This window comes from Acipenser ruthenus, chromosome 1, assembly GCF_902713425.1.
Source record: "Acipenser ruthenus chromosome 1, fAciRut3.2 maternal haplotype, whole genome shotgun sequence".
Classification (NCBI taxonomy): Eukaryota; Metazoa; Chordata; class Actinopteri; order Acipenseriformes; family Acipenseridae; genus Acipenser; species Acipenser ruthenus.
In genome coordinates, this window is record NC_081189.1 from 72435858 (window position 1) to 72458743 (window position 22886).

General features: G+C 39.1%; 1 protein-coding gene across 4 annotated transcripts in view; it reads right to left on the bottom strand.

Annotated features, from left to right (window-relative positions):
- Window positions 1-22886, bottom strand: part of LOC117420628 (sodium/potassium/calcium exchanger 2-like) — a 139661-nt gene that overhangs the window by 30402 nt on the left and 86373 nt on the right. For all 4 annotated transcript variants that reach the window (XM_059029186.1, XM_059029179.1, XM_059029189.1 and 1 more), the window contains 2 exons: window positions 13142-13240; window positions 3703-3815 (listed from right to left, as the gene is read on the bottom strand). In XM_059029186.1, the coding sequence (XP_058885169.1) occupies window positions 3703-3815; window positions 13142-13240 (212 nt within the window). The remainder of the gene's footprint in view (window positions 1-3702; window positions 3816-13141; window positions 13241-22886) is intronic.

Genomic DNA, 22886 nt, shown 5'->3' on the forward strand with positions numbered 1-22886 from the left:
GGTTATGTTTGTAGGTTTGGGGGTTCAAGGTCACTGGAGGGAAGTCTTGGGACTGGCACAGAATTGGGCATCGTAATATTAATAATCCTTACAAGGATGTTTTTATTTACCTTTTGCAGTGGTCACACATTCCTAATAACCTGAAATGAAATCCAGTTGAAGCCTGAAATCCAATTAGTCCATTCACTTTCTAATCTAATATTTACCATGTCTCCAAAGCAAATGTGAAAGTGGTACAAACAATAATGAAGCTCCCTTCCTGCACCTGTCACGTGGAACCCATTAGAGCAGCAAAAGCAGAGAGTATTTGACCGTCACTATATGTGCTGCTTCCCAGGAGTCTCAGCTGGGCGTCACATTCCGAGATTCTACGGGAATATACCACTGGTATTGGATACCTTGGAGAGCTCTTTTTAAAAGTGGTATGGAAGGTGAGCTAAAGTGTCATTAAACCAGTTTTCTGAGAGGAGAAAAACACTAATTTTAAAACTACAAGACTTGTGCAATTTGATTCAAGGGTTCTTAGGCATTCTTCAGGGTCGTAGCCAGATTTCAGAAAACAACAAGGTAAAAACTTGCAGGTAATTTATCGAAGTGTCTCAGGAAATTTGTCAAAAAAATATTTGATACATTTTTGTACCTAATAGAGTAAAAAAAAACGCTAGACTGTAGTGAAATATCAAGTAGCTTCAATTACCAATTATTTTATTTATTATATAATAAATACTGCAATATATTTGATTTTAGCCGACTGTTTCTTCATTACAAAACCATGTTGCCGTCTAATTGTGCAACAGATTATAGAGGCATTGCTTAATGTGATAACTTTCAATTTTATGCTTTGTGTGTGACCAGCTGGACTAAAAACAGGGGCAGTGGTATGAAAGGTAAACAGATTTTAAATGAATGATAACAAGTATAGGGCCTCATTTATGAAAGGGCACTAAATGTAGCTGTAACATGCACATTAAGTAGTGAGCCTAATGTGCACCATAAAACTAAATGTACTGTCCCATTTACTAACAGAGAACGCATTAATTTATGTGCACACTACATGGCAAATTTACATTCCATGGCGTGCACACTACATGTATTGTGAGCGATAATTTAATGTGCATGATAATGTCCAAGACTTACCCATAACCATCGTGATATAAAAAGCCCCAGCAGTCCAGGCATATCTTTTGGTCAGTGGCTTATTGTGAAAAGTGGAGGTGGCTTACATTGACCAAAAATGAGCGATTAACAGACGCAGCCCTCCGCAGGGGACAGGCAGAGGCAACGCAAACTAAAACTGCATGCACAGGGGTTAGAAATTATAGTGGAGGAGGTGGTTTTAAATTATAATACCTTGCTTGGCCCAGTGTTTTATTTAACCACTATATTATTTGTACCAATGTAATGAACTATAAAATAAAATTAAAACATTATAACATTAATTCACGATTATTCATGCTTAATGTAACCTGTTATTTACAGGTAATTATCACTGCTCTATATGAAAACTTTAATGCAAGTAATGCCTCCATGATGCCAGATAGATTTCAGCCCAGAACAATAGGTTTAAATAGTGCACCTATCTGTGGTTAAAACCTGGTTTCCAAACAAACTAATCATCGCTCACTTTAAGATGCACACTATGATTATTGCCCTTTAGTAAATACGGTGTGAATAAAGCTCATTTCATTATTCAGAGTGGGGGGTCTCATCATGCATTACCATACATATCACATATTCATTCTGATTACCATAGTGTGGCACAATAAAATCAATGTGCATCATAATATGCCCACTATTTCACTTGATATAAAAATTGCAATAGTAAATATGGAAATCATGAATGTACACACCGATTGCAATTATGGTGCACCATAATGTTTAGTGCCCTTTCGTAAATGAGGCCCATAGACTTCTATTAAACACAATCATCCAGTGTTATTGTTTTAAAGGGCATATCAGCACTAGGATAATGTTTCTCTTTCCTCACTCACTGCCCCTTAATTCTCATTATAGAATTGTTTTTCTAACTCTTTGAAGGACTTAACTGCCTGGATATACGGTGGGGGGGTCAATACATTTCTATAAAACAAAAAGCAAAGCTCTACAGGGACAAGAAAATGCATTTCTTAGGCAATGCAGACAGCTCAATGTAAGTTTAAACTATATTGTCAAATTTGGCGAAAATGGAGACCAGCTATTATGATAACTTCAAAAAGGAAGAAACCTGATTTTCTTCAGTGCTGTTACATGTCCTTACTTGTTGCTACAACTGTTTAAATAACGTACCTGTAATTTTTCTTTTCATTGTTAATATCCTGACAACTTTTTACACTTTAAGCTCTTTTCTAAATGGCCGCTCTAGTGCACTGATAGTGTAAGGATGATTGCCCACATTGTCAAACAGGTAACAGCAATAATGATCCATGACGTGGCATGGAAAAGAAAAGCCAGAGCACTTGTTATGTGTTTTTTTTTTTTTTTTTTTCCCCTGCAGTGATTTAGCAGACAGATCTCAAACCCCAGTGCACTAGAGCGGCCATTTTGAAAATAGAAAACTTTAAAGTCTGCTTCAAAAAGCTAAGTGTAAAAAGTTGTCAGGATGTTAACATTGAAAATAAAAATGACAGGTACATTATTTAAACAGTTGTAGCAACACGTGGGGACGTGTAACCCTGCTACTTACTCTTTAAGAAGAGAGCTGTGCAACATACAAGTTCTGCTAATTATATGTGACTTAAACTATGGTCATAATGAATGACTGGTAGTAAACTGGTACAAACCATAGCAGAATACAGTTAGAAGCAGTTTTGCTGCACTGTACCATAAGTGATTCCAAAAAGTGTTAATTGAAGTAGTGCAGTTACATATTTAATTTTAATTACACCAAGAAGAGATAATCATACACAGAATGTGCACAATGCTCAGATAAGAGCTCACACCAGCACCCCATTATAAGCTGTTCGTCATATCTTTAATGTTTAAAGATGTGTGCAAAAGGCTAAAACTGAGTTAGTGCAGTTACTAATTTGAAATGAGCATCAGACCACGTACCATCTGTTAGCTTGTTTTCCAGGTGCCCCCAAGGAAGCAAGCAGACGGCGCCTGAGTTCGACCTTGGTTTATCATTTATAATGTTTAAAAAAAAAAGAAAGAAAAAGGATATTGACTGGAAGCTTTCAGAATCACTGAATGACATCTGGCATGAAGGTACTGCACAGTGCCAAATGATGACATGGTAATTCACAAGCCCTCTAATTTTAAAGCCTTGGTAAAATGAGTTTGTTCTTCTCCTGGTTCAATGAACAAAGGTCAACACCATAACATTACCTACAGTAACAGAGGCCCTGACTGAAAAGCAAAGGACATCCTTTAGGTCTGATTGCATTGGCAGAGCTTTATTATGGAGCCTATATATTACATATGTGTATCTGTGGACAGAGCTATTTTCTTACTAAATTAACAAAAAACAAAACAAATAAATCAGAAACAGATACCCATAGACACGGCTGTTTTTGTCGGAAGAGGTAAATGGTGTGTATACTGAATGGCAGGTTTAGTAATTTAGTGCCACATTGATCCATGTGTAGCGAAAACACACATTTGGTGCTTCCCCAACATTTTATAAAATACATTTGAATGTACTCCATATTCAGTAGAGTGTGCTTTAAAAGCAGTAATCTGGGAGAAATGAATGACATATACCTGTCCGTCTGCCTCAATACCACGTGACATGTTTCCATTCTGAACTTCTCCCCCATCCTTCGGTGGGGTCACTTCCACTTCCACATTGGCGCTGTTTGGAAGCTCTATTTTATCTGTAATGAAAGATTAAGAGATTTGGTGTTGAAACACAACTAGCCTCAGTATTGACTAGAATTAGGCCAAGAAAAGGCTCCGTTAGCAAATAGTAAGAAACCTTTGCTTTCAATAAGTAGGCCTTCCAGTCTTACTTCAATTTTTCTTACAGTAATCCGTCGCGTATCCGCCCATCACATATCCGCCCTAACCGCTTATCCGCCATGATCAACCTCTACAGCAGCGTTAGTTTATTATTGAACAGAGGAGATTAGTTCAGATATTGTAGATCCTAAGTTTTCGTACACTGTGTTGTATGTGCTCCGTGTGCTGCCATTGCTGGTAGTGTCACGTGAGCTGTTCATTAAATAAATGCTGTGCGCCTGCGGCGCGTATCAGCTTCAATCTCCGTCTTGATCTCCTGCCTGTCATGCAGCAGCGAATGCATGCACGCACACACATGGCAGACGACTACTCTATCACAAGCATTAATACCCTGTGTCTTTCTAAACAAGGAATCTCAAAACAATAATTGCGTGAATATAGTAATTGTTACAGCTGTGTATAATGGTGTTTAAAACAGGATTAATTCATCCTACTTTTTACATATTACTCTGGTCCCACCGCAGTCGGATATGCGACGGATTACTGTACTTCATTTTTGTAATCAATATTTCTTTTTTTATTTTATTTACGGTGGGAGACCTGAATCTGTGTGGGAGTGATCAGGACTGAGTGGCCATTATTATAAGTGTGATGTTGAACTGTTCTGTTTCCAAAATCACTATTGAGTACATATTCAAAACTGCAGAAAACAATGTTCTTTCTGTGGATTCAGTGTCCTTGACTGAATGGCGCTGGATTGCCAGCTCTAGAGACTAGGGAAGAGAGAAGCTAAGATCCAACACTGCCTTTCTGCAAACATGCCTCCCTGGATGATCCACCAGATACATAAAATGGAAGGAAAATATGCTGCTTAGTATTAGATTTATTTTATTCCTTGAAAAGAACACTTATCCCTGGCTTGTGGAGCTTTCATAGTGATAGCCTTTGAGTAAATCAGAGTCCTGGATTTATTTAAAAAAAAACAAAAAAAACCAAAGACCATGAATGATGCATGTATAAATCATCTTTAACCTCAATGCAACTATCCACCCAATTGTGGGCTAATATAATAATCGTAAGACAAGAGTTTATAGAGAATTTCAAAGGGGGGTATAGATAAATATGCATTACACATGTTTACCAATATAAGTTGATAATATGGCAAAGTGGTGCAGTTAACATAATTTGTATTCATTAACGAATGACATGGACACCCATCACACTTTGATTACTTTAAATTGGAACCTCACATCTCAGCATACCTTAATAAGACTGCATTTAGCATCCTCATTTTTTAAAAATAAAATTCACAAAGCAGAAGGAGTGTGTCTTTGAAGTGCAAAGAGATGAGAATTAATTAGGCTCTTTTTAATAATGCTTTATTAATATGTCTGCTTGAAAAGCACATAGCTGAAATATTGCATTGAATAACCTTATTTCATGTTTTATTAAAATTGGACCTGTTTTTGTTGCTTACAATGGGGCAGTCTTGTGTAGCCTAACTTGGGATAATTTATTTAAAAGCATAACATTTGAAGTGCCCCTTGAGTAAAGGGCATTCAAAATGTGTTTTTTGTTTTCTCAGTTTCTATCTTACGCAGGTAAATGGATGCCTCTTTGACATTTAGTATAAACAGTTTTGTTCTGAACATATTTTGTCATTACTGTATGTCTTGCATTTTAAGTGTTAACCTTTAGGTTGAATTTCAAGGAGAGAAGGTGAGACTTATATCTTCCTTCTTTTCCTCATCAATTTCATGATGTGTTGTCTCCTGATTGGTTAACCAAGCTACCCTGCCTCTATAAAACACTCCCATTCCTAGCAATCTCTGTCTTTTGAGCTTTGTTTGTTTTGCTGCCGATTGCTTACTATTATTACTACGTCCCTGGTTTGACCGTTTCGCTTTATTGGTTCTGGCTGACGACTCTTGCTCTTTGGATCTCCCTTGCTTACGGACTTCGTACCATTCTTTCAAATGACCTCTCTTGCTTGTTTGCTCGGATATGAAGTCGCCGATCGAGGCTTTCCTTCCATCTGACTTGGAAGACAGCCCTTTGCATTCCCGTGAAATATCATTGCAGTTAAGTAAAAGCTTGTGCACAAAAAAGTATTACAAGGATTGGCCTACAAGCAAGCTCGTAAAAGCGCTGTTTGACAAGGACATGGCAATCCTAGTCGGGTCTGACAGAAGCGCAATGTTCCTGATTCTATGCAAATCGCCATTCTATACGACGCTCTCTTGGCCGGGCCGATCGTCTCGGCGCCCCAGCGCTGGAGAATCTGCCTCGCAGGCCCCAGCCCAGCAATTTGCCTCCGGGCGCTGTATGATGATCCGCTCGTCTCTAAGGATGCCTCTTCCCAGCCTGCCAGGCTACACGTAGAGATATTTGCTGACATCAAGGGCTAACTGCAGCCGCTGGTCGAGGCTGTGTCAACCATCAACATCATGCTTGACGCTCGAAAAGCAGCCCGTCCTGCTTCAACAGAGCCTACATTCCTGCTTGTCTCTCGGTGACGTCATGCGCTCCAGCGCTGGCTCCATGGCAACCAGCTGCTGATCAAAGCTAAGTGTTTTCAATTCATTGCTATACAGTACCTTGTCATTATATTACATATCGCTGCCAGACCAGCTGAGGGCTTTCAATCTGTTGCTATATTTCGCTGTTTAACCCGTGATACCAACATCATTGGAATTTTATTAGCAGCAATCACACTTATGGTTTTCTGAGATCTTACCTTCTCAATATCAATGACACATCTTGTAATCCTTTAATTGGATCATGCAATACCTGTCATTTACTCTGCTATCTAAATGATTTCAATTGCATTCCTCGCTATTTAAAAAAAAAAAAAACTGCACCTCATAGATAAATATACGTTGGATGGTGTCGGTGTAAAGGACTATCTTTACTGTTCAGATGGATGCAGCAAAACGTACGTCTGTTGATCAAGCCAGTGAATGCCGACCAGCTGTGGACGAAAATCCGGAGCAACATTTCATGCAAGAGACTGAACAAGACTAGTATGGAAACAAACCATCAAAAACCTATTGCTGCAACTAATGCATGACTTTTCTTCTGTTTGCCATTAAGGAGCTATGAACATGCGTAATATCTTAAGGCTCTGAACCTGCAGTGGAGGATCGGCTGTACCAGAACACTGTCTGGATCCTACACCCGCCTCTACTCTTGGAGCTTCCACTCTTGCCACCTCTTCCAGCGCAGCTGCACCTGCTTTCCTATCTGCTGCTCCTCCTCGGCACCATTCCGGGCGCCAGCCAGCACCTGCTTCAAGATTCTGCCATCAACTCTCGTGGCCAGTCATAGCCCAGCTGGCACAATCATGCCACATCCAGCCGATGTCAGCAGCATCCAGCCGATGTTCACCTAACCGCTCTGCCTCAGCCTTTAAAGCAGCCCCTCCTACCAGTGCAGCAACGCAGAACGCAGCTTCCAAAATCTTCATGCACGTTATAGTCTTAGCATTCACGTCAGGCTCCCAGCTAGCCTCAGCATTCACGTCAGGCTCCTAGCTAACCTCAGCATTCGCGTCGGGCTCCCAGCTAGCCTTAGCATTCACGTCAGGCTCCTAGCCAGCCTCAGCATCCACTCATGACTCCCTCTAACAGACAAAGCGGCCTTCTTCTCCAGCACAACCTCACATTCAGTAGCTGCAAAGCATCTATCATGGTCTAGAAAATCAATTGTCTATAGCGACAATTCAGCCACAGTCAGGCTCCTTAAAAAAAAGTAAAGAAAAAAGAAAGGTGGTTTTTCCTCTCCGCTGCACAGGTGGCTTTCTTCTAGGTTGTCTTACAAATCTTGCTATGTCCTGTAAGGTTGTGCAGGGCGCAGTCTTCTTTCCCCTCACAGGTGTGGAACTTTCTAGCGGGGAGCCGGGGGTCCAGTCTCTTGGGGGGGGGGATACTGATTACTTCCCCTAGTCTCTCAGGCATCCGCCATTCAAGCTCTCTAGCCAGCGGGACCCCCGGCCACAATCATCTTACCTTTCGCATTATGTGCGCTATTCTGCTACGTTTCCATCTATACTGGACCTTTAATTCTTCTACTCTCTCAAACTTTGTAATTATACTAACATCTGTTTCGATAGAGCCCCATCTAAGTGCCGTTGCTGCTCAATCATATGGGCATTTATCTTATTTTCTTCCTTCAAGTACTTGATCACAAGTATGTTCGGCCCTGTCAAGCCCATTTTCCTCCACCCTGTGGGTTTGCATCCGCATCCAAGTTGCCGCCGCGGCTCTCCTGTGAGTAGGGGACTAACACTTTATGTTTTCCAGGTCTCGGGGGTCATCCGACCAGCCTTCATTCACCATGGTTCCCGAACATGAGACTGAGACTTTACTATCCACTTTTTCCCCTTCAAGTAAACAGCGCTCATCAAGCCTGCTATAAATCACTCTCTACACACGTTTCACCGACACTATGTGATAGATATATTGCATCAAATGGGACAAAATGTTGGGGATATACAGTAGTGATTGTCTATCTGATACTAACATACAGTTTTACAATTAGGATTAATCTGTGCCTGCTTGTATATACAGTGAGTCTCCCTGGTACCACGGTCAACTCGTGGTAACTTGAGGCAAGTCACAGTATACCGTGGTTATCGTGCAGTGCAGCTTAAAGTGTAAAATCAGTACTTTCTTTTTCCAGCAGAGTGCGTCAGTGAGCTTTTAGGAATGTAATGGCCGTATACTGTTGTTGGTTAAAGGGGAAGGGAAATGGCGCACTTTGTGTGTTAAAATTATTCATCAAGTGCTAAAAATAACATTTCCCACTCAAACACCCTGGTATTCATCAAATAACACAATAAAAATACTTTTAAAACTACAGCAACTGGCACTTAAATGTTGCTGTGTTATGCCATATTGACAGAGTTTACCCGCGGCGTCACTGGTTGGAGCGCTCGACCGGCGGGTTTGTAAACAAAGATGGCAAATCTCACAGAGCACTGGAAGTGACAGTTCTTTAATCAGAATGTGAAGAGCTACAATCTATTGGTAAAAATGTTCCAGTGCCGTATGAATTTGAGCTAATCATAGAGGGCCAAATAGGCCCTACTGAAACTGAAAGGATTCAGATTACTGGGAATCTGATCCAGATTGTGAGAGATTCAGATCCTGACAGAGCAGCACACAATTTCTGGTGCAGCTGCTGTAACTACTAGGGCTGTCAGTTCAGCCTCAAAATAGCAATTGATTAATTGGGCACACAAAATATAATCATTCAAATAAATATCGACGATTGTACTGCCCACATACATTTTCGCTCCATTCCTCTCCCCCCGACGTGATTATTTTAATATCACTGCGGTTAAGTAAAAGCTAGTGAACAACAACGGAATAAGACATATAACAGCTTTAATGTTTGAAACGATAAGTTGTTAACGTATTATTATTATTATTTATTATTAGTTTTATCATTTTTTCCCCGTGGGTATAGTTTCTTTCTCATAAAACGACACAGCTGAAGCCACCTCTTGTCCACCTTTCTTTATATTGTCACTCGGTATGTGGAAGCCTAAATCACTGTACATATGCATGCATACTCATTATCCTGACTTAGTTAAAAGTGCTGTTCAAAGATCTGATAAAAATAAAATAAAATCTGGGGGGCTCCTGAGTGCCGCATCCAGTAAAGGCGCTCCACGTGGAGTGCAGGATGCGCTCTATAGTCTGGATGTCGTGAGTTCGAGTCCAGGCTATTCCTTTGCCGACCGAGGACGGGAGCTTCCAGGGGGCAGGGTTCAACTGGCCGAGCGCTGCCCGGGGGGAGGGAGGGTTAGGTTGGCCAGGGTGTCCGCGGCTCACCGCGCACCAGCGACCCCTGTAGTTTGGCTGGGCGCCTGCGGGCTTGCCTGTAAGCTGCCCGAGAGCTGCGTTGTCCTCCGACGCTGTAGCTCTTAGGTATTGATGATATTGTACAAAATCATCATCATCAGTAAGTCACAATTACAAAGCTCTGAATCTCATGTTAAAATATGACATTTTCCAAACAATTTGCATGAGAGAAATCATTTACTTCACACAATTCACGTACTTCTCTCGCTGCCTTCTCCAACCAGTGACGTCACAGGACTGATTTCCAGCAATGGCGGATTACAGTTTGATAGACAGCGGAATTTAAAAAGCTCGTTTGACATATACTGATCAAAAACAATCAAAACAAACCCGAGATTACATTGCTTTCCCATCTATCTTATCATTTACAAACAAACCGAAAAGTGTTTCCTATCCCCTTTACAAGATGATTTCTGCTTTAGATTTGTTTAATATCCTCCTCTCTCTCTGTAGGGGTACAATGCGAGAACTGTATTAACAAATGGACTGCATAATATAATAATATATATTAAAAAAAAAAACTTCTGCCCATACAAATGCTTTTTGTTCATGGGATTTTTTTTGAAAAGGTGTGAGAATTTCTAAATTTGCAAGACCCAAAAAGCTGTCTAACAAGGATGAGCAATACTTGAACATAATATCCTTAAGGAATAGAAAGAAGACAAGCGTTGAATTGACAACAGAACTGGCAGAAGGCACAGGTGTTGTTGTCCATGAAATCAACAGTACGAAGGTCAGGATGTGTTGCAGTAAGAATACCTCTGTTAAGAAAGGGGAACAAGACTAAAAGGCTAAAATATGCACAAGAACACAGAAATTGGACTATAGAACAATGGTCAAAGGTGCTTTGGACTGTTGATGGATGGACAACAACACCTGTGCCTTCTGCCAGTTCTGTTGTCAATTCAACGCTTCAACACTTCTTTCTATTCCTTAAGGATAGTATCTTCAAGTATTGCTCATCCTTGTTAGACAGCTTTTTGAGTCTTCCAGTCCTGGGTTTGTCATTACAGAAGATGTTTCTCTGTACTTGTTGATTATGCTTCAGATACCACACCTTGAAAAGCAAGTGATGCAAGCTATTTCACTCAATGTTTTCCATTCTTTATGCAAGTCAAGGTTGTTATAATAGTAGAAAACACTAGTGGAGGCTTTGAGTACATTGTTGATGCTCATAATGCATCAGAGTAGAAAAATGCAACCTGTCTAAGACTTTTGCACAGCAGTGTATATCTAGAGGACCAACCCTTTGTTATGGTTGGTCAGGATATTATTTAGCAGAAGTTATTGGGGGTTTCATAACCGGTTTGGCTTATTTATTTATTGTTTAATGTTCTTATTAAATGTTTATTTACTTTAAAATCCTTCCATCTGATCACACTTTGCAATATATCAGGTGTGGCTTTTCTTTTCTACATGTGTAACTTCACTGTATTTATTACACACTTGTTAAAATAGACACCTCCACCCCATCACTTCCCCTATCTAAGGTTTTGCAATCTCAAATCAAGTGTGATGGCACGTGCCTGGTATATCCTTGACTTCTCAGTCTCTCCCAAGAGATGCTGCACATCAAGCTGAACTCTCACTCAAGGAACACAGTGTGCTTGAAAGAGACTTGCAACACACATTTCTTAAGGGAAAGAACATTCAGTATGACAGCCTTATCTATTTGGTTCCGTTATCTATTTGAACCCAAAACAAAGCATTCATAAAATCTAGGCAGAGGTCCCGTGTTTGATCATCTAATATTTGTATGTCAGCATTTATTGATTTGTTTTATTTGTTTATTTAAGCAATCAGTTATCCAGGAAAACTGAGGTGGCACTTCTTGTTTGAAGTGTGTCATGACAGGATTCATACCATATTGATTTGAGGTGGTATTTACAGTTAAAGGTTATTTAGCTGAATGAAAATCCAAAAGTAGTTTTTTTAGGGAGTTACCAGAAATTCCACATTACTAATACTGATATTGTGCCTTCATTCTGCCTAAACTACGATTTTATATAAAAAGGCCAAATACTGCATCAATATACTGTTGCTTATTACATTGCTCCATTGTATTCACAAATATGTTCATGTGATGGAGAGAGAAGGAATCCGAGCTGTAAGCCTGCCTCCTGACCAGGAAGGACGTTTAAGGTCAGTGTTACGCCGTGTCCAAGATGGCCGAACTCTGTGTTGCGGCGAAACCGGAAGTCGGACATCTTGGGGAGGGTACGTGGCTGCAGTGCTGCTAAACAAATCCATTCTGATCAGCTGGGGGCCGCGCAACGATTGGATAAGGCAGGACATCGGGCTGATCACGGGATGGAGTTTGGCAGCACAAAAGGGGTGCAGCTGCGTGAGCATTGACCTTACGTTGCTGACTGATGACGCGCCGGAGTGCTCTGTGCTTGTTTTGTTTTTGTTGCAGAAGATTGACAGTGGAACTGCAGCATAGCACAGCACTACACAGCCCAGCACAGCACTACACCATAATAACCTGGTGTTGATAGCACAGTTTTTTGTGCACGGAGGGATCAAGGTAGCACAGCTGTGCTGGATTAATTATTGTATTTTTGTTTGGAGACCATTGTCTTTTTCTTTCCCCGATAGCATTCTTGGTAGCAGGGGTGACTTATTTTGACCTGCGGCTTTTTAAAATAATAAAGCACAGGTTTTTACTGAACTTTCTGCACTTCACCACGCACATCCTGACAGTTCAGTAAAAATATTTTCTCCTTAATATGTGGAGTGTTAACTTGATCTCCTGAAGTTTGTTTTTATTATACCCACATTTTTCTACCTCATTTGAATGTAATTTCTTGATATCTAGCCAATCGTCTCTTTTTAACCACCAAACCTAAGAAACCGATGTTACAAAGCTACTGAAACCTACAGGCAAGAACCCTGCCTGGGAAGATTTCTCCCAGACTCAACCAGTAGGTGTCGTTGAAGTGTGATAAGTGATTTGTTGTTTGTTACACTCACTATAGTATGTGAGTTTACAACAGCTATTGTCAACTAATGACGACATTGAGAAAGTGTTATTATTATGTAGCTGTCCTTCTAATTTTTTGTGGCTGTCGGCACCCAGCAGAACACAGTTCTGATTCCTGTGATTTCATTATTATTAAACCAAAATCCTAGCTCAACAAAAGGTATCCATGATTCTAAACAAGATTATGTTAATTTTAAGATTTTGGATATTTTAAATGGCAGCGCAGGCGTCTTTCTGAGGTCTGCAAATGTAAATAATGAACTGCTGGTCTACTGGTACTAAAAGATCTGTGTGGGATTCAGAACAAGGACACATTCTGTGACTGACAGGTGAAAGCCTGTCCACTTTACTTATTTAATAAAAAGAATGCTGAACAAGGAGTGTCACTTACCACCACAATTTGCAACACCATTTGGTCTCTCGCTATCTTCCACTTGGCATTTCTTTTTGGCAATCTTGTGAAGAATAGACGCCTTTTCTTTGAATCGTCCTGAAATATAATTGTTAGACTACAGTCAGTTATGAAGACAAATTACCCAAAAACCTCCTTGGGTATGATAGAAATCATGAGTATGAGTCAAATCATACTTGGATTACACCCATTCTGTGTGAAGTACCTACTCATTGCATGGGCTGTCCCTAGACCTGTGATTGACAGTCCTCACTATCTCATCGAAACCAGGAACTGACTGATATTATTCAGGTGTGACATGTTCTTTCTTGTGAGGTGTTAGTTAGTCCTTTTAAAGATGTACAAAACAGTCTTTGGGAATCTTTTACCTTATATGTATATTTGGGCTATATCAGCAGTTGTTCCCATCCTGTGTTCCGTGAGTAAACTCCAGGTGGTCCGCGAACAACTCCCAAAATTCAGTTAAGCAGTTCTTTTCTATCCATTTCTACACAATCATTCCCCACCTTTATCTGTTTTCTTTTAATACAGGTGTGTTTATAAAATTTATATTAGCTCCCTCTGAGGCAATACCAAGCATCGTCTTCAAAACTGACAATTAACTGAAGCGGCTTTCTAATGTGAAACAAATACCAACTACATAACTGGTACAAATTATGAAGGCACATTACAGACTTCTTTTTTTTTAGCCAGCATTGTTAAAAATAATTAAAAAAAAATTTACATCTAGCATTCATGTAAATGCACAAGAAAAGTAATCTGTCTCCAGCCTTTTCGCTCCACATAAAAGTAGAACACTGCACTCAATATTCCTCATTTGTTGGAATGACTAAATAAAAACAAAAAAAACTTGATTTAAACCACAGTTTTAGTACTTTCATTTTCAAAAAAATAAAATATATGCGAGTGTTGCCAGAGATATAGGAATATCCCTATTATTTCCATATTAGAAGTTTTTGGAGAGATTAGCTGCATAGTAACAGAAGTTAATGTGAAACAAAAAGAGGCTATATTTGTAGATTGACTTGTGAACTGTACCGTAGTGTGAATGATTGATTTCATCGCCACATTATTATAGGGGTTTATTCAGCCAGGTTTAATATCTTACAAGACTACATGCCAAAAGGAAATTCTCTTAACACTACCTCTGGAAATAATGTGTACATTCTGCTCATATTTAACCAAAACAGGAATTGACGAATCTCATCTACCTTCTAAGAAAATATATCCTCTGTGTCATACAATCCCAAAGCCCCAGTGCAATATTTGTCAGGCGGTTTTATCAAACAAAGCTCATAATCCTGCAAAACTGAGACCCCATTTATCTACAAAGCATTCAGAATGTGTGAAAAAAAAATAACACTGGGCTTTTTTTAAACAAAAGAAATGGAAACTTTGACATCAGCAACTTTGAATGCGCAAAATGACAACATTGCTTAATGAACTGGTAGCGAAGATTCAAACCCAGGGATCTCATTCAGTTCGGTAAGTTATACAAATACTTTACTTTCTACATGTACTTATACATATACCACACAATTTGTTTCAAAATGCTGTTGTGAAAATATGTGTGGCAAGTGGTCTGGGAAAAATCCAAACACCAAGGTGGTCCCTACATTGAAAAAGGTTGGGAACCACTGCCCTAGAGTCTGGGAACATTTCATTATAACCTACTGTTAGTACCCTATGTCTTAAAATAAAAAATGGTATATTAAATGTTAATGTTTCAAGCTGGTACATTAATGCACCAAACTATATATATATCTCCACGCTCTCTGAACAAGGAAACTGGCTAATTAATAAAAATAAAGTAATTAGTTAGCAAACAGTATGTGAGGAAATTGGGTAGCTCAATTAATCAGTGTAACCTTTAAATGTGCTGCTGACAGTCACTGTGATGGATTGAGAGCACATCCCTAGACTCTACAATCCAAACACTGTACTGCTTTAGCTATAGAGGACTAAAAAGATGTTTTCTCCCCAGGCTTTTATCACTGAAACAGCTTCTCTGTCAGAGTGACAGGGAATAATCAACACACCAACAAACAATACAAATATATATTATATATACTTATGAAAGGCACTGTGTGTATTCACCCCCCTTGGACTTTTCCACATTTTGTAGTGTTACAACCTGGAATTAAAATGGATTTAATTAGGATTTTTTGTCACTGATCTACACAAAATAGTCCATTATGTCGAAGTGGGGAAAAAAAACCTACATATTTTTCAAAATTATTTACAAATAAAAAACTGAAAAGTCTTGATTGCATTCACCCCCCTTGCTGTGACACCCCTAAATAAGCTCTGGTGCAACCAATTGCCTTCAGAAGTCACATCATTAGTTGAATGGAGTCCACCTGTGTGCAATTAAAGTGTCACATGATCTCAGATTAAATACACCTGTTTCTGAAAGGCCCCAGAGTTTGTTAGAGAGCATATCTAAACAAACAGCATCACGAAGACCAAGGAGCTATCAAAACAAGTCTGGGATAAAGTTCTGGAGAAGCACCAATCAGGGTTGGGTTATAAAAAAATATCCCAAACTTTGAACATCCCCCGGAGCACCATTAAATCCATTATTAAAAAATGGAAAGAATATGGCACAACCGCGACTCTGCCTAGAGAAGGCCGTCCACCAAAACTCAGTGACCAGGTAGGAGGGCATTAGTCAGAGAAGCAACCAAGAGGCCAATGGTAACTCTGAAGGAGCTGGAGAGATCCACAGCTGAGATGGGAGAAACCGTCCATGGGACAACTATAACCCAGACGCTCCACAAAGCTGGGCTTTATGGAAGAGTGGTGAGAAGAAAGCCATTGCTGAAAAAAACCCATATCAAATCCCGTTTGGATTTTGCCAAAAGGCATGTGGGAGACATAGCAAACATGTGGAAAAAGGTTCTCTGGTCTGATGAGACCAAAATTGAAGTTTTTGGCCTTAGCACAAAACGCTATGTGTGGCGCAAAGCCAACATTGCTCATCTCCCTGAGAACACCATCCCCACGGTGAAGTATGGTGGTGGCAGCATCATGTTATGGGGATGCTTTTCATCGGCAGGGACTGGGAAACTGGTCAGGATTGAGGGCAAGATGGATGGAGCCAAATACAGGGAAATTCTAGAGGAAAACCCGTTTCAGTCTGCAAGAGACCTGGGACTGGGGTGGAGGTTCACCTTCCAGCAGGACAATGACCCTAAACACACAACCAAAAGCTACACTGGAGTAGTTTAAAAACAAGAACCTGAATGTCTTAGAATGGCCCAGTCAAAGCCCAGACCTCAATCCGATTGAGAATCTGTTGCAAGACTTGAAAATTATTGTTCACCAACAGTCCCCATCCAACTTGACAGAGCTTGAGCAATTTTGCCAAGAAGAATGGGCAAAAATTGCAGGATCCAGATGTGCAAAGCTGGTAGAGACTTACCCAAAAAGACTCACAGCTGTAATTGCTGCCAAAGGTGCTTCTACCAAGTATTGACTCAGGGGGGTGAATACTTATGCAACCAACACATGTCTTTTTTTTGTTTAATTAACTTTTGTGTCACATTAAAAAATATTTTGCACCTTCAAAGTGTTAAGTATGTTGTGTAAATCAAATGGTAAAAATCCCATTAAATCCATTTTAATTCCAGGTTGTAACACTACAAAATGTGGAAAAGTCCAAGCGGGGGTGAATACTTATGCAAGGCACTGTATATATATACACTGTATATATATTGTAAGGGCAAGTCCCGAGGCAGGCTGGAGAGAGGGGCGGGGCCAGCGCACTGACTGATCATCACCAACCAGGAAGTGGGCGTTCCGCGGATCGGGGGACTTTCTGGCCTGGGACTTTCCAGCCAGGTAAGTTATTTAGCTCCAGATTGGCTGGAGTGGGCACTGCCTCCCTCCAGCTCCCCTATAAAAGGGATTGGGAGCTGGATACCATGGTCGAATTGAAAAGAAGAAGCTGTGGACACGACTGGAATGCGACTTGTTAAGAGAAATACAAATTAATTTAGCCCTTGAGAACTTGCCCTGTGTTTTCCTTCTTGACATCGCTACAATATACATATATATAAGGCTGGATAATAACATTAGAACCTTCTTCAATAATCAGGCAAATTGCAATATGAATCACAATGAATGCAATATAACTGTACAGTGTATTTGACACTGAGATGAGGTGAATGCTTAAATGAGTGATGTGACAGCAGAAGAAATTGCATTAAAATGATAACAAGAATGACCCCTTAATGCCTGCACACTGGCACAAACTAGTCAAAGTAACTCGTTTTTCACTTTGTAATCATATAGCATGTCATGGAATGTTGTTTAAAAGAAAAGGGAACAATTTATTTTAAAAATGTGTTTTTCTGAATCAAATAGACAATTAACATTGCCAACATCATAAGAAACAAGAGGCACAGCTAAGCAAAACCAAGTTACCCAAAATGAAAAACAATTTCGATGTTACCCTATTGTGCTAGAATTGTCATCTTTCTGCCGCAGCTCTGATTTCTTGTACGTTCCAATACTTACCCAAAAGAGTATCTGATTATTATTACCTACGTATTTTTCAGGCCGGTTACCTGGTTCCAGATTTTCTGCCTGTGCCTACTGTACATCTATCAGAAACAACTTGTCAAAAGCATTAAAATGAAAAATCAAAATGGTTCATTTTTGGCTAACAATTACCAATTATTTTCCTCTAAAGGAAACGGCAGATTTCAAACAACATCACTCAAGTTCTTATTATACTTTGATGCGAACCACATCTCAAAGACACAACAATAAAAAGCAAAAGGTAGTTTACCTGTGTATAATCACAATACCTTAATTATTGAGCAGTAAAGTGACAAGTTTTTTTTTTATTCTATTGTATGTTTAGTGCTTTTTTTTATGGACGGTGACCAAAGTTTACATACCTATAACTGGCACTATCAGGTTCATTAGACATGCTTAACTGAAAACGATCAGTTGCAGGTACAACTCATTGAGATTCAGTCGTCTTTATCATTCTCCACTTATATACAAGGCCAACATCCACTGTTAAGTTTTAAAATTTTAAAAGAAATACAGTCAACATCAGTTAACTCGACACCCCACAGGGATGCCATTTAGTGTTGACTTATCCGAGGGGTCGAGTTAACCAGGGGTGCACATGAGCCATGGCATTAACAGGCATATAGGTAACAGAACTCACACGTTTACAGTATTTACAAGTTTAAATTTAGTTAAATTTCCTTATGAAAACGGTTGAAAGAACTGCAGTGAATTAATCAATTACAGTACACAGTACTGTACAAACTCGGTACAACTCGTATAGTTCGACTGAAATAAGAATTAATAAAATAACTACAACGTTATTTTTACGCAAACAATCCAACCTCAAACTGTTGACTATACTTTTAGTTACTGGCTTGTACTGTCTAATTTGATGGCTTAAATAGCAAAAGTTAAGAAATGTACATTATATAGAATTAACTTGGTGAACAAAAACTATAATAAACAATTTGCAGTTTCACACAGAAATCAAGCATTGTCGATTGTTTCGCATGCAAAAACATGCGCTTTGACAGTTCTGCTGACAAGCTTGCTATCCTGAATAACCTGAGCTTTAAAGCTAATTGAACGAGAACTAATTTCTTGCTTCTCACTCATTGTGAACTGACACTGTAACCAGCTGCACTTGGTAGTTGCGAATGAATGAACGAACAATGCGTTTCCAGTCAGAGGTCAGTCACGGGAAACAACAGTTATCCACTAGTCATTAATAGTTCTTATCCCTTCGGTACCGGTAATAAGTGTCGAGTTACGAGGAAAGCATAGTGTCAAATTAAAAAATGAAAAAAGAGGCAGGATGCATATATTTTATATGGAGAAAATTTGGGATCAAGACTGTCTGTCGAAGTAAGCGAAGGGGTTGAGTTATCCACCAGTCGAGTTAACCGAGGTTGACTGTATATGCAATGCAATTGGGCTTAACTCATATTCACAAAACATTCTTAAACTTTAAGTGACACTTAGAACTAATGTGCTTAATTATTAATAGCTTATGAACAGTGCAAGCTCTTAAGACCCCCTAGTATCTATTAAATGAGCAAGTTAATTTGGTAGGTCTTGCAACTAACATTAATGTGCTCTAATGTGTTTCTGATGGACTCGCTAGTGCAATATTCTTTTTTTTTTTTTTATTACCCAGAAATAGTCTTTATAGTCTTTAATTATATTTTGGAAAGCTGATATCACTGATGGTGTACTGGAAATACTTAGTAAATGATGGCTTTGTATCAGATCTTTATCAGATGCCACAAAATATATTTGATCAGCACTTTATTATTTCAAATTCAGATGTCTTGCAAAATAGTTCTAAGCATAATTGAAAACTAGGTGTTGTACATACATCAATTATATAACAAATTTCCACTTCTCAAACTATACAGTAGTTTGAGAAGTCGTCTTAAGCAGAGTCTCAGTCTTTAAAACGTCATCACCAGCCTTTTTAAATCATCAAAGGATACATAAATAAAAGTCTCAGTTTTTCTTTTGCTGTTATTATTGCCTTAACAACAGCACTGATTGATAATTTACTGTATTAACACAGACCCACGTTGGTGTGTGATATTCTGAAGGAAAACTGGAGATATTCTTTAGAATTTTGTAAATTACTTTGGACGTAAAACCCAAATTAATTAATTACCCCTGACCTGATTGTGTTTAATTCTAACAAAATAGTAGACAGCAATCGTGGATGTTTACCGTCACCTTGTAGGTCTTTTATTTTCCTATGTGAAAGACATTTCATTATGGTAAACGTGTACTTGATTTTTAGATGTTTTGTTTTTTTAGTGAACAAAAACATTACAATCGCTTCTTTCGCATATTCAATGCATTTCCGCAGCCTAGATGTGTGACAGTAATACATATTAGTTAAGATTTGCTATATTAACATCTAGTCCACAGTGGACAGCACCACAGTTATGTATTGCCAGCAATACTAATGGAGACTTGATTCAAAGTTACCTCTAAAAAGATCAATTTGGTTGACCATGCCTATGTAACATATGTCTATGGCAGGCAACTTCAACTAAAGAGAATTTATTGAACTCAGGTAAAAGCTGTGACAGTCTGGCTCGCAGTGGTGAAGTGGATGACGTCACTGACCAGGAAGTAACTGACACCAAAACAGTGGATGGGCGGGTGAAGCTGAGTGCAGTAGCACTCAGCGTATTTATTAACAAACAAAATAAAAGATTTACACAAAACAACAAAACACAAAACAAAAGGGCACGAGGGCCAAACGAATCAACAAACAAACAAGTAAGTGTCGTGCTGGAGAATCCAGCAAGTTTTAGCAATTGTTTTTTTCAAATGTGACTCGCTCTCTCCGCTCCCCGTACTCTCCTCTGTACACCCAACCACCTCGAGTGCAGAGAGCTGCAGGTTTATATACTCTGGCCGAGGGATTAACTAGTTGGTAATTATCTTATTATCCCTCGGCCAGAGTCTGCACGCGTTTGGTAAGGATGCATGACTGTCAGCTAGTTAAATAATCAGTAGCTGATCAGCCATGCATCCTCACGGGGTTTTTAAATATAATAATAAAAGACGCTGCGCTTTTACCCGCGCCGCAAACAAAAATACAAATAATAATAATAAATAGGGGCGGGACACTCCGCCACAAAGCACCTTATCACAAACATAAAAAATATTGCATTAAGGGTGTCCCCGAGTGGCTCATCCAGTTAAAGCACTGCTGCTGGGAACGCAGAATGATTCATACAGCTTGGAAGGCGCCAGTTCGCATCTGGGCTGTGCAAAGAGGCCGAACTTTGCTGGGGACTCGGAAGGGGGTGTCACATTTGCTCTGACGTTCACGGGGTGGGGGATGGGAAACCGTCAGGGATTCCTTCTCCTCATCGTGCAACAGCGAACCCTACTGGCCAGACACGGAGTACATTCAGAGTGGATAAAAAAGCAGTCCGCCCACCTCTGCTCTGGATTGCTCAGCGTAAAAGAGATTCTGGCTTTAGGCTTGTGAGATCAGAGGACACTCACACACTCTCAGAACGTCTGTGTTGTGTGGGGACTCACTGCAGTGAGGAGAAAAAACATAATTGGACATTCCAAATTGGGAGAAAAATAAATAAAAATAATAAATTGGTCACTCTAAATTTAAGAAATAAATAAATATTGCAATAAACACTTCCTTGATTAACGGATAGTGAAAGAGCCCCCAGTAGATGTCTTTCTGAGACTGGCTGAACTTAGATAAATTGATAAATTTGACAAATAATTGTATAGAAATAATAAATAATTGTATATAGATCAAATTATAGGCTTAAATAATTGTATATAGTGAGAGTTAATTATAGTTATTTATTTTTTAATTCATTTGAAGCAGCCCTTTTAACAAGGTAAGGTTATTTAATTTAATCTACTGTATAACTAGGCTATATCATTTGAAAACTAAACGAGATTATTAACGGATAGTGAAAGAGCCCCCAGTAGATGTCCTTCTGAAACTGGCTGAACTTGTACTCACTTTTGATTGCTTTTCTTTTAATGGACATTTTTACACTCAAGTAAGGGATCAGTTGAAAACAGATTTTTACAGCAATACAATGTAAACACCTTAGCTATATCTCTGATACATTGACTACATCTTTGGAATTTCAACTTACTCTTGTGAAGATTAAAACTGTTCATTTAGACGGGAGCACATTTCCACCCAACTCTGGAATATACAGGGAACATAGAAACGGGTGCCAGTATATCATTTTTAGACATCTCCATCACAGCTTTGAATTCCACCATTAACACCACCATCTTCTACAAACCAACCGATTCTCATTTGTCTCTGCAGTATGACTCCTTATACCCAAAGGCTTGCCGTGACTCGATTCCTTATTCCAAACTTTTAAGACAGATGTATTTGCAGCAATGATCAAGACTTGTTCACCAAAAGTGAGAAAATGCTTTTTTTTTTTTTTAATTGTGGTTTTCCAGACGAGATCATCACTGAAGCTAAATCCTGCATTTCTAAGATAAACAGAAATAATGATTTATATAATAATAGTAAACAACATGCAGATGACAGAAATCCTCTAGTCCTCACTCATCACTTTACCAACAGAGAAATAGAAAATCGTAAAGAAACTTTAATATTTTACAGCAAGACTCCCCCACTGATATCATATAGACACTTCCATGCAACAGACCGCAATGTACTACCTGTAAATACATTAAAACCCATTGAGAGGCACTAATTCATCATTCAACATCCATCAGCCTTTTACATGCACCTCTAAAGGAATAATATACTGTATCACTGTATCATCTGCAAGAAATGCAACAAACTGTACATTGAGGAAATTAAAAGGCGTTTAGCAGACTGCTTTGTGGAACATTTATGAAGCATTTAAATTAACACCAGTACATTATTTCCAGTAGCCCAACATTTCAATAAAGAAAATCACACTGCTGAAGCTGTGAGATCAGTCAGTACTATGGAACAAATGCTGCTCGGAAACAAAGGGAACGTGAGTTTATCTTCAATCTAGGAACTTTGGAACCTCATGGAATGAAAATTCTATTCTGACATAATCATGACATCACATATATATATAATATATATATATATATATATTATACAGTGCCTTGCATAAGTATTCACCCCCCCTTGGACTTTTCCACATTTTGTAGTGTTACAACCTGGAATTAAAATGGATTTAATTGGGAT